The 19,427-nt window shown below is 50.5% G+C and overlaps 7 protein-coding genes across 7 annotated transcripts; 2 read left to right on the forward strand and 5 right to left on the reverse strand.

Moving 5' to 3' along the window:
* Positions 1 to 1,939: 1,939 nt before the first annotated feature.
* Positions 1,940 to 2,698, reverse strand: VTN31DRAFT_6724 (uncharacterized protein; the record flags this gene model as incomplete). The annotated part of the gene is made up of 1 exon (XM_069407366.1): positions 1,940 to 2,698. One exon carries the CDS (start codon positions 2,696 to 2,698, stop codon positions 1,940 to 1,942), a length of 759 nt encoding a protein of 252 aa, XP_069258899.1.
* A 2,421-nt stretch (positions 2,699 to 5,119) lies between these two features.
* VTN31DRAFT_6725 (mitochondrial 54S ribosomal protein mL46) lies at positions 5,120 to 6,285 on the reverse strand (the record flags this gene model as incomplete). Its single annotated transcript, XM_069407367.1, has 3 exons — positions 5,120 to 5,419; positions 5,505 to 6,175; positions 6,240 to 6,285. The coding sequence occupies 3 exons, from the start codon at positions 6,283 to 6,285 to the stop codon at positions 5,120 to 5,122; spliced, it is 1,017 nt and encodes a 338-aa protein (XP_069258900.1).
* Positions 6,286 to 6,738: 453 nt separating this feature from the next.
* On the reverse strand, positions 6,739 to 8,754 carry VTN31DRAFT_6726 (uncharacterized protein; the record flags this gene model as incomplete). Its single annotated transcript, XM_069407368.1, has 5 exons — positions 6,739 to 7,310; positions 7,364 to 8,003; positions 8,055 to 8,314; positions 8,372 to 8,464; positions 8,517 to 8,754. 5 exons carry the CDS (start codon positions 8,752 to 8,754, stop codon positions 6,739 to 6,741), a joined length of 1,803 nt encoding a protein of 600 aa, XP_069258901.1.
* Positions 8,755 to 9,585: 831 nt separating this feature from the next.
* VTN31DRAFT_6727 (uncharacterized protein) lies at positions 9,586 to 10,994 on the forward strand (the record flags this gene model as incomplete). Its single annotated transcript, XM_069407369.1, has 2 exons — positions 9,586 to 10,043; positions 10,097 to 10,994. The coding sequence occupies 2 exons, from the start codon at positions 9,586 to 9,588 to the stop codon at positions 10,992 to 10,994; spliced, it is 1,356 nt and encodes a 451-aa protein (XP_069258902.1).
* Positions 10,995 to 11,225: 231 nt separating this feature from the next.
* On the reverse strand, positions 11,226 to 12,536 carry VTN31DRAFT_6728 (uncharacterized protein; the record flags this gene model as incomplete). Its single annotated transcript, XM_069407370.1, has 1 exon — positions 11,226 to 12,536. The coding sequence occupies one exon, from the start codon at positions 12,534 to 12,536 to the stop codon at positions 11,226 to 11,228; it is 1,311 nt and encodes a 436-aa protein (XP_069258903.1).
* Positions 12,537 to 15,819: 3,283 nt separating this feature from the next.
* VTN31DRAFT_6729 (uncharacterized protein) lies at positions 15,820 to 17,031 on the forward strand (the record flags this gene model as incomplete). Its single annotated transcript, XM_069407371.1, has 5 exons — positions 15,820 to 15,883; positions 15,937 to 15,984; positions 16,040 to 16,089; positions 16,140 to 16,338; positions 16,409 to 17,031. 5 exons carry the CDS (start codon positions 15,820 to 15,822, stop codon positions 17,029 to 17,031), a joined length of 984 nt encoding a protein of 327 aa, XP_069258904.1.
* A 1,338-nt stretch (positions 17,032 to 18,369) lies between these two features.
* On the reverse strand, positions 18,370 to 19,041 carry VTN31DRAFT_6730 (60S ribosomal protein eL43; the record flags this gene model as incomplete). The annotated part of the gene is made up of 4 exons (XM_069407373.1): positions 18,370 to 18,433; positions 18,499 to 18,663; positions 18,841 to 18,871; positions 19,023 to 19,041. The coding sequence occupies 4 exons, from the start codon at positions 19,039 to 19,041 to the stop codon at positions 18,370 to 18,372; spliced, it is 279 nt and encodes a 92-aa protein (XP_069258905.1).
* Positions 19,042 to 19,427: the final 386 nt, after the last annotated feature.

A 19,427-nucleotide genomic window follows, 5' to 3' on the forward strand; every position in this document is an offset into this window, starting at 1 on the left:
GTGTTTCTTCCAAGAATCGAAAAAGTACAGTACCTCGAAGCTGTCCCATGAAGTTCGCACATGGTGAATTGGGCGACAAGGCTCGGACGCTTTCCAAACGTTGGTCTATATAACTATGTACACTCGTATACGGAGTACATTCTACGGAGGACAACACGGCGACCGGGAGTTCAGGCGAGGCAAGCAGAAATCCCGAGGTCGAATTGGTCAGCAGTTGAGCACGGACGAAGAGAAAAAGAGGGGTGTTGATGATGCGGTGAAGCGGGATCATGCAAGCATGAAAACTCTGAAAACTCTACCAACGGCGCGTCCCTCAGATAGGAAAAAGCAAACACTCAAGGTCTCCTTCGATTTGTTGAGCGCCAACGGCGGCCCATCCACAGCCCCAAGCTAACGCAGGAAAGGCACGCATATCCGATGGAGAACCACATCCATGTGCGAGCAATGCAGACATTTGCACGCAAGGTGGCTCGTCGAAGCAGCAATCATCAATTACAGGAAGCATCCGATGGTGTCTCCAACTCTCAAAAGAGAAATCGCAAATGTTCAAGTCTTCTCCAGGTCTGTGACCGAGATGCATGTCATACAAATGTGCTTCTGATTCAAGGTACGGGGAATCAAAATTCGAGGTCCAAAGGTATGTATGTCTCACGAAGAATGGGCATCGATTGCGCCTTGGGAAATGAACATATGAAAAATATATATTGCGAAGATGAGCAGTCTTCGTTGGGCTTCACGATCAAATTCTTCGTCATGGTTTCGATACTACCCAGACTACCTACCGAAGGTCCGAGTAGTATACTCAATCATTTTGCCTAAACATCTCGGATGGTTATCGACAGCCCTGTATTCGTACTAGGCTAAACCACACATGAAGAATTCTTTCGTCGACAGAAGCCATATCATGACATTGGACTCACTTCCTCGTTCACAGCTCCCAAGCATTGGACTGTGAGACTGGAGGATCAATATCCCAGAAACATCGATTGATGAACGCCAGAGACACAAACAGATCAGGATATGCATGGTCATTCGGAGCCTCGGAGATGTTCGCCTTCACTCCGTTTGCCAATGAATGTGCTCCACGTCAAGAGCCCCCAAGATCTGCGTGGCGAGCATTAGTTATTGATACGCCAAGCCCTAGATGTGCGATTGTGTGAGAAAGAATGAAAATCACGTGAGACCACGAGTATGAACGCCACCAATCGGCCGCCCCCAGTTCCCCTCCCCGCCTCAGCAGAAAGTATTCTGCTGAACGCCTAAGTGTGTCTGGAGTTGAGGAGAGTGAAGTCTTCGGGGCAAACAACCTATCTATTCCAAACTTTGTGCAGCAGAAATACCCATACCTCCTACTACCTACCTGATCGGCAATGATCGCTCTTTTCTGTCGAAGGATGCAAATAAGTACCTACAATTTCCCTGGGATTGCTGCGGGAACACAGGACACCATTTCAGCTGACACTTGGCTCGATTCATGACTTTCGAAAACGCTACATTATTCTGCTGAAACTCATAAATCTCTGTTATTATCATCGCAAATTCGCAGGACCCTGCCGTGTACCCCATTCGCCTGGTCAGATCAGAACAACACAACATCAGCAGACAGCAATGCACCAAGGCATCAAACGTGTCTCAATGACGAAGCAGAAAGGCACCAGAACGCGTCACAGCGACGCCTCGAAGCATGCATACACGGAATCCGCTGAATGGAGCAATAACACCAAAATAACCAGCGCCCAATTGGCAATATCTCGCTTGAACATCTAACCGCAGCCTGAAACATCGCGACATAACATGAACAAAGCTTGACACCACAATATCGATCAATGATTTCGAAACACCAAATGAGGAGGGGTCGGAGGAAGAGCACAAAGCACGCTTGCCATGTACCAGCCGTCACAAGAGAATGGCATTCAATGACCATGTCGAGGGAAAGCAATCAGAAAATCTCAAGATCTTCAAAATTGACGACCAGTTCATTTCCCCTGGTCGAGTCGTCGATGCGCAGGCCATGCATGGCTTGCCACATAGTGTCCGTTCGCGACAGATTGGTCGGTCGGCTGGCATAGACGCCCACATGGACGCACTTGTCCTCGACACCGTAGAAAAACCACGTTACCTCTCGCAGCTTCTTCCACGTGCTTCCCACGGCGCCTGGCGTGTGGGCGTGCGGTGCGAGCGATGGCACCTGATACCAAATCCACAGTGCATGGCCGACCCGTTCGAGTTTTATCCGCAGTGATAAAATGTTGGTATGCCGGTTGGGGAGGGCCAAGGGGAAGCCACACCAATCGGCACCGTCCGGCGTTGCAGTGACCGACGACGCATTGACGGTGCCAGACGCAAACTCCATGCCTGCCTTGACCCATTTGCAAGTCGGGGCACTTCCCAAGCTGGAGCGATACCTCGACGCAGTGTCCGAGGGAATGGATTGCGTCGGCACGGGCCCGGCAAAGATGACTAGGCCGCCCTGATCGGACTCCATTTCCCAATCCGCGCTTATTGTGACCTCGGCGACAACAAACCGGCGCTGTAACGAGGTGAAGATGATGGGAGCAGTCGAGGTATCACCATTGGGTGGTTTCCGCCAAAGGTCGGTGTTGGGCCCGGCGGAGAGCGTAAAGTCCTCCATGGTCGTTGGAAAGGTGAAGGACTGCGGCAGGTTCAGGCCGGTAAAACACGATGGATCCGGCGGCATTTTGGCAACGACTTTCCCTTTTTTTTTTTTTTTCTTTATTTGGTTTTCCTCGAGTTGCTTGCTTGCGCCTTATGTTCCCCTTGGTGCTTCTTCTGTCCTTCGATTCTCCTTGGAAGCTGACACAGTTGGCAGGGATCGACAGGTGGAGTTCCCGCTATGCCACACTGAGACAAAGCGCCAGGGACAAAAATGTCCAGCACGTGGGAAGCAGGGCTTTGTAGGACTATCGTCGAACTCAGCCCGGCAGGACGGAGATAGTAGCAACTTCCGAGGACGAAAGCCCCCAAACGGATCTGTAGGCGCAGCAGTGCCCGTAATTGCAGTTAACCCACTAACAAACGATCCTGTGGAAGGCGGAGACTGCAGACTGCCGGGCACTCTCTGGAGAACTTGAAAAAAAAGGAGCGCTGCTTATGGCACGCTCTTTATTCAATGTCTTCCTTTCGGATTTCTGGAAGTAAATGTCAGACGGAGATTTGACTACGCCACGCCAAACAACTCGGGCAAATCTGTCCAGAACAAATTGACAATTGGCAAACGATTGACCGAAAGCATGACGGATGCAATAGCCAAAGACCACGGAAAACAAAAAAAAAAAAAAACCAAGCACGAACCTTGCAATTTAGCGATTTTTTCTGTGATTCCACTGCACAACGACGCCAGCTCGATCCCTAAAGAGGAATAGAATGCTTCACTCGGACCAGGTCCAGTTCATCTAGGGGGAAAGCAGAAGACAGATCGGGAAAAGATTCTAGACCAGGCGCATCAGATAGTTTGTCAGGTTCGAATTTCGATGCATAAGAGCAACTTAAGCTGTAGAGCATAAACCCCGGGTATGATCTCGAAATGCAGCCACAATAGCAAGTTCGCAACTTGACCGTGGATGATTGTCGGTCGTATATAAATTCTTTGGAGAACTGTACTCTGTATCCGGATGGCAAAACTAGGTACAGTACTAACTTACTACGTACGAAGTAGGCTACAGCATAAAAAAATAAAAAAAAAATCCCAATGTTAATAATGCGGCAAGGGCTTTTGTTGCTTCCGTGTTTTGCCATTGGCATGACTGCGCCGCATGCATTGTCAAGGTCAGTGAGTCAGTTCAGCTGTGTGAAGGGCGCCAACGACTGAATTTAACTACAAGGAACTAATACTCGGCTCGGCAAGGTGCCCTCATTTCATCGCGTCTATTTCGGCTGTTTATTAAGATTCAGCCGCTAATCTGAACCGTCACCAACGAATTTATAAGACAGATTGATTGTGAAATGAAAGCAAGTTGATTTCGATAGTAACTGCACGCCATGACTATTGTACCTAAGTAGGGAATTCCGCAAGCGGATATATATAGTATGATCGATGGACTCGACGATTCGGATCTATCGAACTGAACTTTCCGAAATGAGGATGATTAATGGTATGTACCAGCCATGCAATTGCCAAAAGAAAAGAAAGGATCCATACGAAACTCGAGTTTTAGTTTCTCAATTGTACAGAGTATATTGTACGAGGAGCCTCCATGGCTAGGGTTGTCACAAGCCACAACTGGCCCCGTGGTGGCTCGATCAGAAACGCATCTGAAATCTAGTACGGATAACCAATGCGCTCCCTTGTCTTCTCCCCAGCGCTGTTGTTGTGGTTTTGCCATCCCGTATGTACTTTCAGCTTGGCTTGCGGCCCGGGGTTGTGGTTCAGGGTTCCCTCGTGCCGTTCGGGGGTGGCGTTGAAACTGGATCAATCATTTTTTTTTTTAAAATCGCCATGGATCTAGGTAGTTAGGTTATGGAGTCCAACAGCTCGACCTGAATCTGGATTTTGCCATCATCAAACGCAAAAAAAGAAACTTTCAACTACGGAGTATGTACCAACTGCGAACACTTTGAAACACCACCTTTGCCACATTGGCAAGCCTTGTCCCTTGAACTAGTATTCCACGAAGGACATGACGTATTTTGAACCCATTGATGTAGATTTTTCTTGGTCAAGATCATCGCTTATTTGCATGAGCAGATTTGAGGCCTTGAATAGACGAATCACTTGAAATGTGATGAAGCATTCAGGATTAACGCAAGGTCTGATTTGTTCATGCATGGATGCAGCATTGCAGGGCGCTGGGAAAGAGATGGCGGCCCGGCAGGCAAACTAGAGGTACTACATGTACCGTACAGCTCGGGCAGTTCTAACGTGTCGCGGCATTATGTACCGCGTAGGTTATCTCATTAAATCGCGTCTGGAAACGGAAGCACCTCAATTCTACTCCGAACTGAATCATACTATACAGTAGTATCTTTTCATGCTGTCGTGGTGCTGATTGGGTAGAATTACTCTCAATTCGAGGAGCTGCGTTTCAATGGATATCAACATATTGCTATAATACACCTACAAGATAGAAACCCGCCAAAGAACAGTATCCTACAGCCCTATTCACCTCTCGGAAAGCATGTTTCGGATGCTCAGGTAATAATCCAGCGGCACCACGTGCTGAATCTCGTCCTTGGACAGCCACTTGAAGTCCTCCAGTCCCAGCTGGTTGTTCGTGAGATCAGCCTGGCCGGCCATGATGCGGCTCTTCATGAAGAACGTCTTCTCGCCGGCGAGTTCCTGGCCCGTCTCATCCTTCCGCGGGGTCTCGAATATGTGCGAGTAATGGCCAATGGGATGGTAGCCGACGAACCAGGTGTTCATGTTGACGCCGGCGGACTGCTCGAGTGTCCGTTCCGCGGCCTAGCAACGATCAATTTGTCAGCGAGAGCGTCCCCCAATCAAAACGGTGTTGGTAAATTCTTGTTTTAAAAACAGGGTCGCATACCGTGCGCAGGTTCTCCGTCGGTCCTACCAGGGAAGTCGGAAACTGCCATTGCCCATCCTTCGGCTTGACCAAGAGGTACAGGGTTCTTTGCAGACGTCGATTCAAACTTCTCTGGTCATTTTTCACGTCCGCCTCTGTCACTCGCGGCGCCGGGCGAGGAATTTCCTCCTTCTTCACGGCCCCTTCCTGCTGGCTGCTGCTCACACTCTCGGCATCCCGATAGATCTGTTCAACCATATGCTCCGGCTCCGATTCGACGGCTCCCACCAGCAACTCGTCGTTCCACGCATCCTTGGAGTACGCGCTGTACCGGCCAATGTCTCGCGCGGGCGTCAATCGCTCCTTGATCTTGCGCTTGTAGTCCTCATCCGCCGGCGTGCCGCGCTTGTAATAGAAGTACTTTGTAAAGGGAAGAGCTAATCGCTCGTTGAGGCGTTTCTGATAGAAATAGTACGCCTTCTCAAACGATGTCAGGTCGCGCGTGATCTGGGGTGGCCGTGAGAGTACCACACCGGCCTTGATCGCAAAGGCTGGCTTCAAGGCCGACTGAGCTGGCGGAATCTCTGCTTCTGTAGCATTCTGTGATGCTGCGGCGGCGGCGCTCGAGGAATAGCTCCGTCGGCCAAACGTCTCTTGACAGCTTCTGCACACCGACGACTCGACTCCTGATCCTAGACAGATGGGAAATCATTCAGCGTTACCGCAGCAGACAATCAGAACAGCACAAACACATACGGAGCACCGTGGCGATGCGCCTCATGCCATTGGATCCCGCCAACATGTCCCCGGGTCGAAGTCGATTCTCGCGAGGCTCAACCTGGCCTGTTGTTCTTCTGGTCCAAAAAAATGTTCACTGTTCCAATCAAGAGTGCCAGATACGCTAGGCGTCTGACGCTAACCTAAAAAGGCTAGTTTGGTCTCCAAGTCTTGGCATCCCGATAACTGAAATCCTTTTGGCCAGCACGATCTTCCTTTTCCTCTTCCCACAGCACCCATCCTTATCATCAACGCGTTGCTACTCTACAACCGGGGATCATTTAGTGGTGCTCAGAGCAACCGTCCATGCAGCAATTTCGCTAGCGGTACCTTCTATGTCCAAGGCGTACTGTTAGATAGAAGCTGCACACATTCATTGCTCGCTCCCGCATTTGCTGCAACGACAACTCGAGGAGTGACAGTCATGACAAAATTCTCTGACTTTGAATTCTCAAGGCCATCGTAACAATAGTTTTGATCATAAAACCTGTGTGGGTGATCTACGGCCCAGGGGGCACACTCTCTCAACGGTTCCAAAGACCCGTAGCTTGTTTCCATAGATGTCCCAAATCCGAGATTCGAATCGCGGGATAAGTTTGCCCTCAGCAATCATTTCTTGTATCTTGGCTTCGTTTGTCAAAGTATGGCTTGCGCCAGCAATGCCGGAATCGTCGATTTGACCGACGCTATCCTCAGCTGCCAATGCGTCGAACAGATTCCCATGCGCGAATCGCGACTGGATGCTTGAACCGCGCACCGCTTTCTCTTCTGACCCAGCGTGTTCTTGCAGAGGAGCCTCCGTCTGGGTTATAGGTGCAAAAGGAATCTCGCCCGGGTTCAATAAGCTATTCGTATCTATGGAACCAGGAGATGTAGCAGTATGCTGCGACCCTTCTGAGCCAGTGTCGCTCGTATGCGAGTTACCACCGGGCGGTACCTTCGGCAACTGAGAAGCCAGCTTGAGAAAAATCTGTGCAGTGAGCAGACTATCGTATCCAGCTTCGTGGAATCGTTCGCTGTGATTGTACTTGCCGTGATCGGGATGAATCACTGAAAGACCGGTTAGCTGTGAGCAAAACTTCCGAATCAAGTGCACATCTGACCGAATTTGGGCCCTTCAATGTCCTTGAGGCCTTCATAGACTTCTGTCAACGATGCCACAGGATTGATACTGCCGCATCCATGGGTGGCGAGATACTTTGTGTCGATCAATAGCGGGAAATGCTCATGTAATTGCTCCTGAAATTCTTCGACTGTCTCCGGGAGGTCGCCAAGAAAGCAGCGCCAAAGATATATCATGTCGGTCAACAGATTGTGGCCAACTACGACCGGGCGGTTCTCTTGTAGTCGGCTTCTGATCCCTTCCGCAGCCTCCTTCACAGCCCTCTGCTTTGTGCGACGACCAGAATTCGATACCAAACTGGAAAAGGCTGCGTCATGCAGTTTGGAAAGATCCCCTCCCACCAACGCTTCAATGATCCAGCGAAACCCGGTTTGCTGTCGACAACGTTCTTGGATTTTATGCATCCGCCTCTGGTGGATGGCGTCTTCTCTTGCTTCATCGTAGTGGATGATTTTAACCCACTCTGACTTTCCAATTGATACCAACTTTGGAAATTCCCTCTCGACTAATTTGTGCACGAGCAGTTTCTGGTTCTTATTCAACGTGGACATCACGGTGGTCTCGCCGTTAACCGAGACACGAGAGCTTGGCGGGGGAATATTCAGGTATCGCGGCGCACGCTGTTCATTATCAGCACGTCAGACCGTAGATGGATGTGCACATGTACAAACCTCCCCCTCTTCTAGCCATGCATTGATCATTTGACGCACAGTGAGCAAAAACTCCGCTGATTCTGTCTCCGACTCTTCGCTTGCCAAAGGCGCACCAGTATCACTGCAGGGATTCGTACAGGCGCGATTCTTGATATCGCGATCATGCCGCTCTAGGACTTTGCTTATCGCTTCTCTTTGCTCTGCTCGCGAAATGTAGGCAATACCTTCATTAAATGGTGCATCCATGCGGAAGCCATTCCTGAGGAGAAACTGCACAGCTGCACAGGAGCAATTTAGACCACGATTCCCAAAGGAAACCAGAATTCGAAGCTTACCACCACTCTGATATGACCACGTGCGTTCCACTTCTAGTTGCGGGTCGATAAGAGGAGAAAGGTGAAAGTTGTAGGGCTTCAAAGTGTACGTTCCTGATGTACTTTCAGCTGGGTGTCATTTATTGGAATCCTCGGATTTCATCACCTGTCTCGAGATCCTCCAGGGCAACCGTGAGACCAATCTGCAGAATCTGATATTTCTCGGCTGCTTTTTTTGTTTCCGCGTATCTCTGCTGCAGTGTTTGCTTCGACCTCGCCCCGCCGTCCTTCTGACGGGGAGCTACTCCGGAGAACTCAAAATCCAACGCGACGAACGAGCAGACGCTGAGATCATGAAGAATCGAGGCTAGGCGAAACGGAAAAGTGCTCTTTGTGACCTCCATGGTCCATCCAGTGACCTTCGACTACAGCCGGCTCCGTGAATTGGTATACCTCGAGGTAGGCAAGTAAAAACGTTGTGGATTAGGAAGAATGACCCCAGGTGGATGCCCATGTGCCGTGATATGACAAGATTCCGGGACTGTGACAGTGCTGAGTCATTGAGTCATCATGCCTGGAATTAGTTGTACTTCAGTCGCTGTGCCATTCTTCCAGCATATGGGATGAGGACACCGATAGCTCTCGATCTGCGTTTGGTGCACAAACAGTAGGTATCTATGGAGTAGCCGACAGGAAACTCGAACAGCTATCGGTAAAGAACATCCATCACTGCAATGACCGGATTTGAAGCATCAATAACGAAAGGCTCTTCCTATCTAATGAACGAACTCTTGAGGGAACGCGGGACATGTCGCGTGTTCTTGATCATCCGATAGGTAATCACGTGGTTCGAAACCCCCCGCGGGAGGACTAACCGAAATAAGTTAGATGCAAGGCACGGGAACGCTAGCCTGTTGTGGTAAAGAGACTAGTTTATTGTAAGCTAGTACTAAAGTGGACTAGAGTAAGCAATTGGACGGCTTGAGTCTCAAGGGAATTTGCCGACTCCAACCGAAAGTGCGTGACTACGTGAGCCAAGCGCCCAAGCCGAGGATCAACCAGTGAACCAACTCAATACATATGTAGCTGGAGTACTTCACCGTGACTTAATTCGCGGAGATTCAGCAAGTTCCTACCCATATCTCGCATTCGATGGTCGTTTGGCATCCATCTACTTGTCTTCCTGGTTTTCTCCAAGCCCCTCGGAATAATTGGCCTATCCTCAAGCGCCCATCATGACCGACGACGGATCTCAGCTCTCCTCATCGCAGCTGACGTCGTCATCGTCCACATCATCACTATCAAACGCGAAATTGTGCTCGCAGACCTATAAATCAGCCTCCCAGTTATTCCTGACCCGTCGCCTGCAGGAAGCGCTAGCCGTGCTAACGCCCATTATTACCGTCCCATCCGTTCAAGATGACGTATCGCTCACTGAGTCCGACGACAAAACAGCGCTGGCGCCGATTGCGAATGCTTCGAGCACCGTAAGGATTAAGGTGTGGAATCTCTATATCACCCTGCTCAGCAATATTGTGAGCCTCGATCCGGATGAGGGAAAGCGAGAATTCGGACAGAAAGAGTGGAAAGCGCTCGTCAACAAAGTACGGGACGGATCGGTATGGGAGCAAATTGTCCAGACCGGATACAGAGGGCTAGAAGGCTCCGTAGACGCAGATGTTGTCTTCAATCTGTGAGCGTGCCATTGCCTAATTGCTTTGTGCTATATTGCTAACGTGTAGAAAGGGCCACACTACTTCTCACACATTCGCCATCGCAAACGGTGAATCAGCAATGCCTTGAAACATATCTATCCATGTGCGGACAACCAAACCTGGATGTCGCATCGCATTTGCAGAACTCACCGTCTGGTTCGCGGAGGCGATTCCAGCGGAATGGGGGTACAGACACGCCAAAAGATCTGACCTCACGTGTCAGGATCATTGAACTGTTCACATTACATGTCTTACCGCGAAATGGAGAATGGGACTACGCGTCGGAATTCATTCGCCAAAGCGAAGTGCTCGATGAGGAGCGCAAGGAGAGTCTGCTTCAGACCCTTGAAGAACTGAAAGAGGAAAAAGAACGAGGGGAGCAACGCGCCGCCGAGCTGCAGCGCCAGAAGGAAGCAGAGCTCGAACGTCAAATGCAAGAGGAGGAGAAACGACGAGCTGAAGCGGCCCAGCAGGAGCAGACTGGGCATAAGAGGAGCAGCAGCGAGGTGGACTACGGGATCGAGAAGAGCCTTCCTAATGGCGTTACGAGACCCCCTAATCGAAGCTCTAAATCCGCAGAGAAGGTCAATGGCGTGAGGGCTGGACCCTCGTCTGGGAAATCTGCCTTGTCCTCCGCGTCAGCAACTTCATCATCAAAAAAGATTATCAAGAAGACAGAAAAAACCTCGCCACGTGCGTCGCGTCAAGCACGTGCACTGTACAATCTTCTTCGAAACATCCTCCAGAGCGTGAGACATACCATCACTGAACATCCCATGGCATTTTTGCGCACGATGCTGTTTATGATTGCCATCATCATGGCCCTCGGCCGACAAGACGTCCGTCAAAGACTTCGCAAATTGACAAATACGGGTTGGCAGAAGGTACGAGGTACCGTGGGCATGGGAATGAAGGTCAGTTACATTTGAAGCAATGATCCTGGGCTGGTTACATCGTCGTTTCATCTCTTTATTCGGTTTATCATGGATATGGTTATTCAGTGGTGTGGAAGGGGAGTGGAGCGTCTTCCTATTCTAGTCTTGGGTATCACGATGAACAATATGCACATAACATCAAGCCATGTATACATATTACAGTGGTATGGTTCATAAACTCAAGTCATTCGTAATCTTTGTCAGCTGTCTTTTTGTCCGGCTCTATTATGAACGCGTCGACGATTTCTCGCCTTTTCCGCCGTGTGGTGGATTTTCTGCAGGGCAGCCAGCGCCCATGTCTTCGGAGTAGTGGCGAGAATCCGAATCATCAGGGCCATGTGCATCTACGGGAGGCGCGACCTCGACGTCACGTTTCGGGGCGGCGAACTTGCGCCGCCAGCGGCGAAACGCATGGACGAGAAAGTGAGCGACAAAGATTTGCTCCGTGGTATACAGCAAAACGGGTATGGAAGTTTTTGCCTTGATGAAGAGGTCAAGCTTGGTGTACATGGCGTAGAGCAACGGGATGCCGAGGGCAGTGGTCTTTGCGGGGCCGCAGTAGCAGATGGCGATGGTCTCCTCGGGCGACATTGCGCGAAACACGGCCTTAGTCCAGCGATGGGTTCGAAGGAACTTGGGCGGACGGCACAGGACGAAGCAAATCACGACTAGGAAAAGATACAGCGCGACGTTGAACAGGATGGTGAAGGCGACAGTCTGTGGGGATAGGGCCTCGAGGGCGTGGGTTGAAAAGGCGGACGAGAATGTAGTCCAGACCAAGAGAATCATGCAGCATGTGCTCAGTTTGTTCAGGTACAGTTTTTGCAGGACTCGCGCCGTCGGGGTCGGCCATGTCCACCGCACCAACTGGCCAACGGTCAGGGGGAGTAGCACGGTGAGACCCAGCTGCTTGAAGACTTCCTTGTACATGTCGGTCAGGTCGCCGCCGCCACTCCTCCAGGTTTCAAATTCCGGCCTCTTGGGCATCATTGTCACCGTCCAGCCCGCCGTGACGAAGGGGCCCAAAAAATTGGCGATCAAAACTTCCACGAGGGCGGCCGCCTCGTCACCGCCGGCCGCCCGCGTCATGACGATATTCGATGCGATCGTCGTCGGAAGGCAAGCCGTGAGAATGTACCCGGCCAAGACGGCGCAGTCAATGTGTCCGGCGGGATCGGTTGCGAGAATCAGGTGGACCAGCGCAACGACAACGGTGGGCACGAAAATGAACGACGTGATCTGGACGAGCGCATGCAGACGCCAATTGAACATGTGGGTGTAGAGTTTCTGATGCGGAATGCTGAGGCCCGAGATCAGGAAGACATATGCCACCGCGACGTACAATATGCTGTACTCGGCGCGGATGACGCCACCGTGCTCAGCGACATGTGGAAAGAGATAGGCCAGCAGGCAGGCCACTCCCATCCCTATCAGAAGCCATTGATCTAGTATCAAGAAAAATATCTTCTTCCAAATGCCTCTTCTTTTCAAGCTGCGAGCTTGGTTTGTGGCGCCTCCGCCATCCTCGTTGCTCATGTTGAGATGCCGTTGTTCCAGTCGGCCACCGATCGAAGCGAAGTGACGAGGCACAATTCCCCGTCATGGCTCGACTGAAAATGCGGCAAAGCCGGCGGGCATTTCATCATTTTCATGACAAGCAATTTTATTTGGCCCAGCTGCAAATCCTGATGCAGATGCAACAACAGCCATCGGAAATTCGGAAACATATCCGATTCATGATTGTAAAGGTCGGCATTCCGCCGAAGAAAGCCAAGCGAAGCTTTGGCTAGCTATCTTACAAAGGCTACCTAACCGCTAACCTAAGCGGTGGCCTTGCAGTTGCAGAATTAAGGCATCATGATTCGTCTCTAGGATCACGTTGAGTGAACGAGACATCAAAATCAAAATCAACATTGATGTTTGATGGTTCAAAGCACTGCTTCCTATTGATCAACAGATGGAGTTCCTCTATCCGATTCTTATGGTATTGCTACATTCTATTACCTCTGCAATCTCTGTGGTTTGGCGTACTCAATCCGTCTTCATCTCACAATGGCTGAATAAGGTCAGCCCAAAAGATACTGTAGCTGGAAGAACGCACCGTTAGTTTTCGTCGGAAATGCAGTGACCTCAAAGATCAATAAGTCAAACTGGTAATCTACGGAGTACAATTTCAAGAAAAAGATCATCCTTCTTGATTCAGAAAAGCGAGTTATGCTCACTCATAAGCGGCTGCCATCGAACATGCAGCGATTTCGTAGGGTGACGAAACTTGCCCAGTCCCGACTTGCAAAATAGCCTTTACTTCTTTCTCTGGGTCCATCGGGGACAATTCGTGGGTACCTGCAGCTGTCAATGTCTTGGGATCGATGTCCCTGCGTCGGGCTCAATGGTCATTCTAACTAAATCCTTGGGAATCTCTTGCTCACAACACTCCGCTGTTGGGGAACCCTCTCTGTCGATAGGCACTACATACCTCGATACCTAGGTAGGTAGGTAGGTAGGTAGTTAGCTGCTCAAGTATTTCGAACCTACTAGGACCGGGATTGAGACGTAATGTGCCTCGCTCGATATGGATCAGCAGAGATCAAGTATTCGGGGGCTCGCCCATCAACTGCAAAACCATGTTTGCCAGGGAACAGATCGGCCAAGTTGGCAAAAACATGAAGAGGGTCAAGTCAGCTCTGATCTCTGCCGAGTCAATGCTGGATGTCAGTCGGACTGAGGCCTTCCATCTCAGTCAAGCGCGTTTGATCAGGACACAATTTGCACTGTCATAGACAGCGCGCGAAATAACAATGAATAGCCCCTGCCAGACTCGAACACTCGATTTGTCACCCTCAGGCATTAACATTCACGATGCAGAGGTACCTTTCGGTTCAACACCATGGCAAAAGTTGGGTGCGATTAATCCCATGTTTCTGAAGCCTGGGGGGGGGATAAAAAGTGATCTCCGGGATACCTTGATGCAAAAGCAGTCGAGACGAAAAAAGTACCCGGCTTTTGTTGTGGTTGGCTCATGTAAAAAGAGTTACAGGCGCCTTCATGTCTTCCTCATGTTTGCTCTGACCATGTAACTCCCCATGCTATCCTTGGGGCGTGGGGTGTCTGACTGGGAAGATCAGCCATCATCCACCATTAGGCCACCCCCTCAACATGTATTGCTTGTTCTTCCTTGCAATGGATTATAAGCCTCACTTCTGGTCCTCTGCCAGGCGTGAATCAGCCAACCCAGTTTCAACTTTGATGATTCCTTTCACAGACAACTTGAGTAACTAGTACTTACTCTTGGTAACAGTACCTACCTGAACCAGTATTATCAACATCAACTATGTAGGATACATCGTTTCGGAATCTGGTCAGAAAGTACGGAGTACTAGAGTGTTAATATTAATAATAGTCCTGGATGCGAATTTCAGCATGTCCATCCATGTCGAGTACTTGCAGTCCTTTGCAAGTACTCCGGACGTCGGAAAGAATGCCGCACCAAAAAAAAAAGGTCACGTGATTATTTCGTCATAGGCTTCGGGCAAATCAGCACCGAAAGCCTTCCTCCGAGCCGTCCGAGTCCCTTCATATCGCATCGGACTCAAGACGTCATGTTGCCAAACAGAAAAGCCGCGGCAGCGTGGGATTTGATCGCCGAAACATCCAAATATCCGAGATAGCTCCTTGACTGAAGCATGGAGATTTCGAGGGGCCCTTTCGGAAGTTGGGCATGCCCCGATTTTCGGAAGCTGAGTGCTCGGCATAGTTTCCATGATCACGGTTCGCGGCATTTACAAGCAACCTCGGCTTCCGCACGCAACGAGACCTTGAACTCGTGGAGAGCTGCCCTTGGCCCGAAATATCCCGCAAACGGCCAAATGACGTTCGGGCTTCTTCCTGGGGCTGATGCGAAGATCTTGGTATTTCAAGCTTTGAAGTTTCGAGAAGTCTACACTTGAAAATGACCGTAGAACACTGTCCTAATCGACTCTCCGGTTTTCCGACTCGGAGGTTTGTAGTTGAAGGAGGGAGGAACATTGACCTTGGTTATAAGTGTCGCAGTTGGACTTGGAGATCTCTATTTGATCCCAGTCTCGAGCCTTGAGGGTCATCACTCCTACATCATCACATGCGAATCGGACAGGCGGTTGGCCAATAACGTCTACTTGCATGTGCGGGAGAGAAATGTATGTTTCTTCCAGGTTCTTGCGATAATTCATATGGATCGATCGATTTTCCCGAAACCTCGGATGAGGTACTTCACTCGCTTGGTGCATGTCGAAGAAGCCCTCGCATCCATTTGATTTTAGGGTAAAAGCCGAGCAACGGACCGCACATATTAATCGAAATGACAACCGCTGTAGATTCCATTGCCCTCATTAGTTTTCTTTTGGTATCTTCCCTCCTCTAGAGCTGCTAGAAGGGTGTACCTGCTGTCCTGCTCTGCTTGGCTCGAATCTCGGTCACCCGAAGGCCGTTTTCCGCTCGTCCAGAACAGCTGGCTCCGCTTCCCCGGCCCACGCCACCCATACCCCGGAGTCAAGAAGGGGGATTTTGACGTGGCTGGTGCTTCATCAACCACTGTCTTCCCGGCTACAGGTGTTTCTTCGAGGTTCTACTTCAGATTTGTCGCCGGGATACCTTGCAATTGCTTCTATACATCTACTACGCACAACACGCACCGTCGCTAGAAGCGTGACTGTATAGTTTGGCGCAGGGGAAAAGAGCCTGTCGCACAGCTTCATTGCATTGAATGAGCATATAGTCACTCTCGGGTATCCCGTATCAGAAAAAAAGATCAGAGGAGCGAACGCGTTCCTCACCCACCACCATGGCTGCGAAATCGGTACAATCAAGCCACGGCAAGCAGACAACTGCTGTCACGAACTTCATCGGTGGGCACATTTGCGCAGAAACATGAATGACTGCACCACTAACGCGACAACAGCCGGCGGCGGGGCAGGGATGATGGAGGCACTCGTATGCCATCCATTGGGTACGCCACGGTGAACTTGACGGCAACATGAAGACAGCACTGACTCAATTGCTAGACACCATCAAAGTCCGCATGCAACTGTCAAAAAGAGCCAAGGCAGCGGGGGTAAGTCACTCGAAGCTGCACGGAAAAAAAGCCATCTGACAGCGCCGCAGGTAAAACCGCAAGGGTTCATTGGAACGGGCATTCAAATCGTGAAACGGGAAACGGCATTGGGCCTGTACAAAGGCCTCGGGGCGGTGTTGGCAGGAATCATTCCCAAGATGGCCATCCGGTTCACATCGTATGGCTGGTATAAGCAATTGCTGGCGGACCCAGAGACGAAGCAGGTCTCGCGCAAGGCGACCTTTGTTGGTACGCCAACATGAATACCCCAAAACGGAATTTTCTTTGACTTCGTGGTGTTGCTGACCCCGATCTCTAGCCGGGCTTGCTGCGGGTGTCACAGAAGCCGTGGCGGTTGTCAATCCGATGGAAGTCGTCAAGATCCGGCTCCAAGCGCAAAGTCACAGTCTCAGCGACCCTCTGGACAAGCCAAAGTACCGGAGCGCCCCGCACGCCTTGTTCACCGTCGTCCGCGAAGAAGGATTCCGAGCGCTCTATCGCGGGGTGTCGTTGACAGCTCTGCGACAAGGCACGAACCAAGCGGCCAACTTCACGACATACACGGAACTCAAAGCCTTCCTGCAGAGGGTTCAGCCTGAGTATGCCAACAAGGAGCTGCCCTCATACCAGACGACGGTGATTGGCCTCATCTCCGGAGCCATGGGTCCATTTTCGAACGCGCCCATCGACACGATCAAAACCCGGCTGCAACGGACGCCTGCGGAGCCGGGTCAGTCGGCTCTGGGTCGCATCGTGACGATCGCCAGAGACATGTTCAAACAGGAGGGCGCCAAGGCATTCTACAAGGGCATCACGCCCCGAGTCATGCGAGTGGCACCGGGTCAAGCCGTGACTTTTACGGTGTACGAATTTCTGAAGGAGAAGCTGGAAAAATCTCATTGGTCGTGGGTAAATGGAAATGGGGGGAAATACTCGGAGTGAATTTCATTCATATCGACCACGCATTTTCTGCCATGAACAGAGAACAGAACCGGCGAAGAGCGGAGAACTGAAGTGATACCCAAGTTCTGGCGTGTTCAGAACAAAAGATCCTGCCACACATGTATTGTATGTACCAAATAGCATCTTCAGGCGTTGCATTCCGCGAATTGAGAGCCGTGATGAGCATTTTTCGTCGTCGAATCATGAGTGAGAGAAGCGAAGAACAGGCGGTTGTGTGCCATGGAAATCAGGCAGCAATCGAGTGAATGCCATCACGCGAAAATTCCAGGCAAAATGCTCGGGAGCCTCCCACCAATCAGAATCCATCACTCAGGGCAACGACTCCAACGAGTGGCTGCCTAGCCGAAACCAGTGATTTCGGTCAGGTTCCATTGCCACCATTCCTCATACGGCCTAGCGCCACAAGGTATCACCCAAAGGTATAAATACCCTGTCTGCGCCGCCGCGATTTTATTCTTTTTCTTCCTTTCTCTCACCATCCTAGTGCACGGGCATTTCGATTACCTGTGAGGATTCGTCCGAGGTATCGATTTTGCTAGTTGAAAACTACCTAATTGACCGCTTCAACTGGTCTGCGGATCGGTTGGGAATTTTTGATCTTGAAATTTTTTATCGCAATCCCTTGTGGATCGGCGATTCTCATTCCTCTGGCATTTTTCGCGGAGGGATGTGGGTGATGGTTGCCCCTGGCTGCACCACCTGGAGATATGGTCTTCTTTTCATCACTGTTGTCATCCTCGAGATGGCCTGTGGAGAAGAGAAGGGTTCTTGTTGATGCCCGTAGGATTTCGTAGTCATGGATAGTTGGATATTTCTCAGACCGGTCTGCATCGTAGCTGTGTCTTTGTCGAGCGAGCCATGAAGGGCAGAATTTGCGTGCATTCCAGGAGGCCCGCCCGCTTCCTGGAAGTACAGTACATTATTATGCACAAGGTAGTTGGTACCTCATAATGCTCATGGTATTACTTGTCAAATGTGCTCAACGAAAACCTGACTGCCGTACTCTAAATAACGGCGCATATACATTCCCCAGCAGTAAACGATCCATGTATCCCCAGATCAGGGCTTGATCGTTAGAAAGCTGCTTGTATTCATACTCTCGTCTCATGCCTACTACCTGATCGAATCATTGGCACGGTCGGCGATCACATTTCGAGAGTGATTCGATCATTAGCTATCCCAAACTACGAGAACTACTATTCGTACGCAGTACGAAAGCAAGTGTCGAGGATATCACCCATGTTTTATTTCTTCAAGGCAACCATTATAACATGCCACAGAACAAAAACCAAGACCAAACCCCGTTTCTCATCACATTTAGACCTCAGCAATTTCGCGGAGACGACGGATGGTCGAGCGGGTCGCGGCAGCGGCGGGGGTGCTAGAGGCAATCATGATTAGCAACAACAGCCAAAGTACCGTAATCTAGAGGAAGGTCCGACATACGAGACAGTGTAGGCGCCGCCGGCGATTGTCTTGTGGCAGGATCGGCACTGCCAGATGCCCACAGCCTTGCGCTTGACGGAGTTCTTGCCACAGAAGGTGCACGTGTAGCGGGCGTGCTGGGTGATTTCCATCTTCTTCACCTGCTTACGCAGGGAGGCACCGTATCTGGTTCATACGTGTCAATCATCTTCGTCTTTGTCCATTCGCATGGGTGAGGCGTTGGATGAGTGAGAGCCGGTCGGGGCGTTGCATCGGCCGGGTTGATCGATAATCGACAGGATCACGAATACAAAGGAATTTGGTGCCGAAAAAACGAACAGTTATCCAACAATCTGCACATACCTGGTGCCATATTTACCGGCGATACCGACCTCTGTAGACGCACAATCGTTAGCCTGATTCTGCGGTATTCGCTTCTCCGTGGTCAAATGCCCCGGCCACCACTTGGTCAATTCGGGCCTTCCGGTGTAAATGTTCCGGACGCAAAATCTCTGCAGGCACTAATTCAAGAGGGGAATACGTACTCCGCGTGCGCTTCGACATGGCGACTGACTTGTGATGCTGATGTCGGAGATGTGTCGAGTAGCCGGGATTTTTGCAGGAAAATTGAGTGTTCGCTTCGCTGTGCGCTCGATTAGGGCTGGTGGCTTGGCGAGAAAAGTCACGTGATAGTTAGAGGAATCGAGCCAATCAACTTAGGTTAGGGTTACTGCACGTGATGCCAGGAACTGGTTACGTATGATCTCATCTGAGGGTTAGTTCAAGCAGTTCCTGACATGGCCTAAGAAGACAGACATCTTTACTTGACGAGTACGAACTGTCTGGAAACTACATGAGACGCTGCTGATGCTTTGACTGATGTAAGGAGCTGCCGGAATTTACTGGAGACAAAGCTAACCGTATTCTTTTCTTTGTTTGTCACGTGAACT

Source organism: Thermomyces dupontii (assembly GCF_041956625.1).
Source record: "Thermomyces dupontii strain NRRL 2155 unplaced genomic scaffold VTN31scaffold_7, whole genome shotgun sequence".
NCBI classification, from domain to species: domain Eukaryota; kingdom Fungi; phylum Ascomycota; class Eurotiomycetes; order Eurotiales; family Trichocomaceae; genus Thermomyces; species Thermomyces dupontii.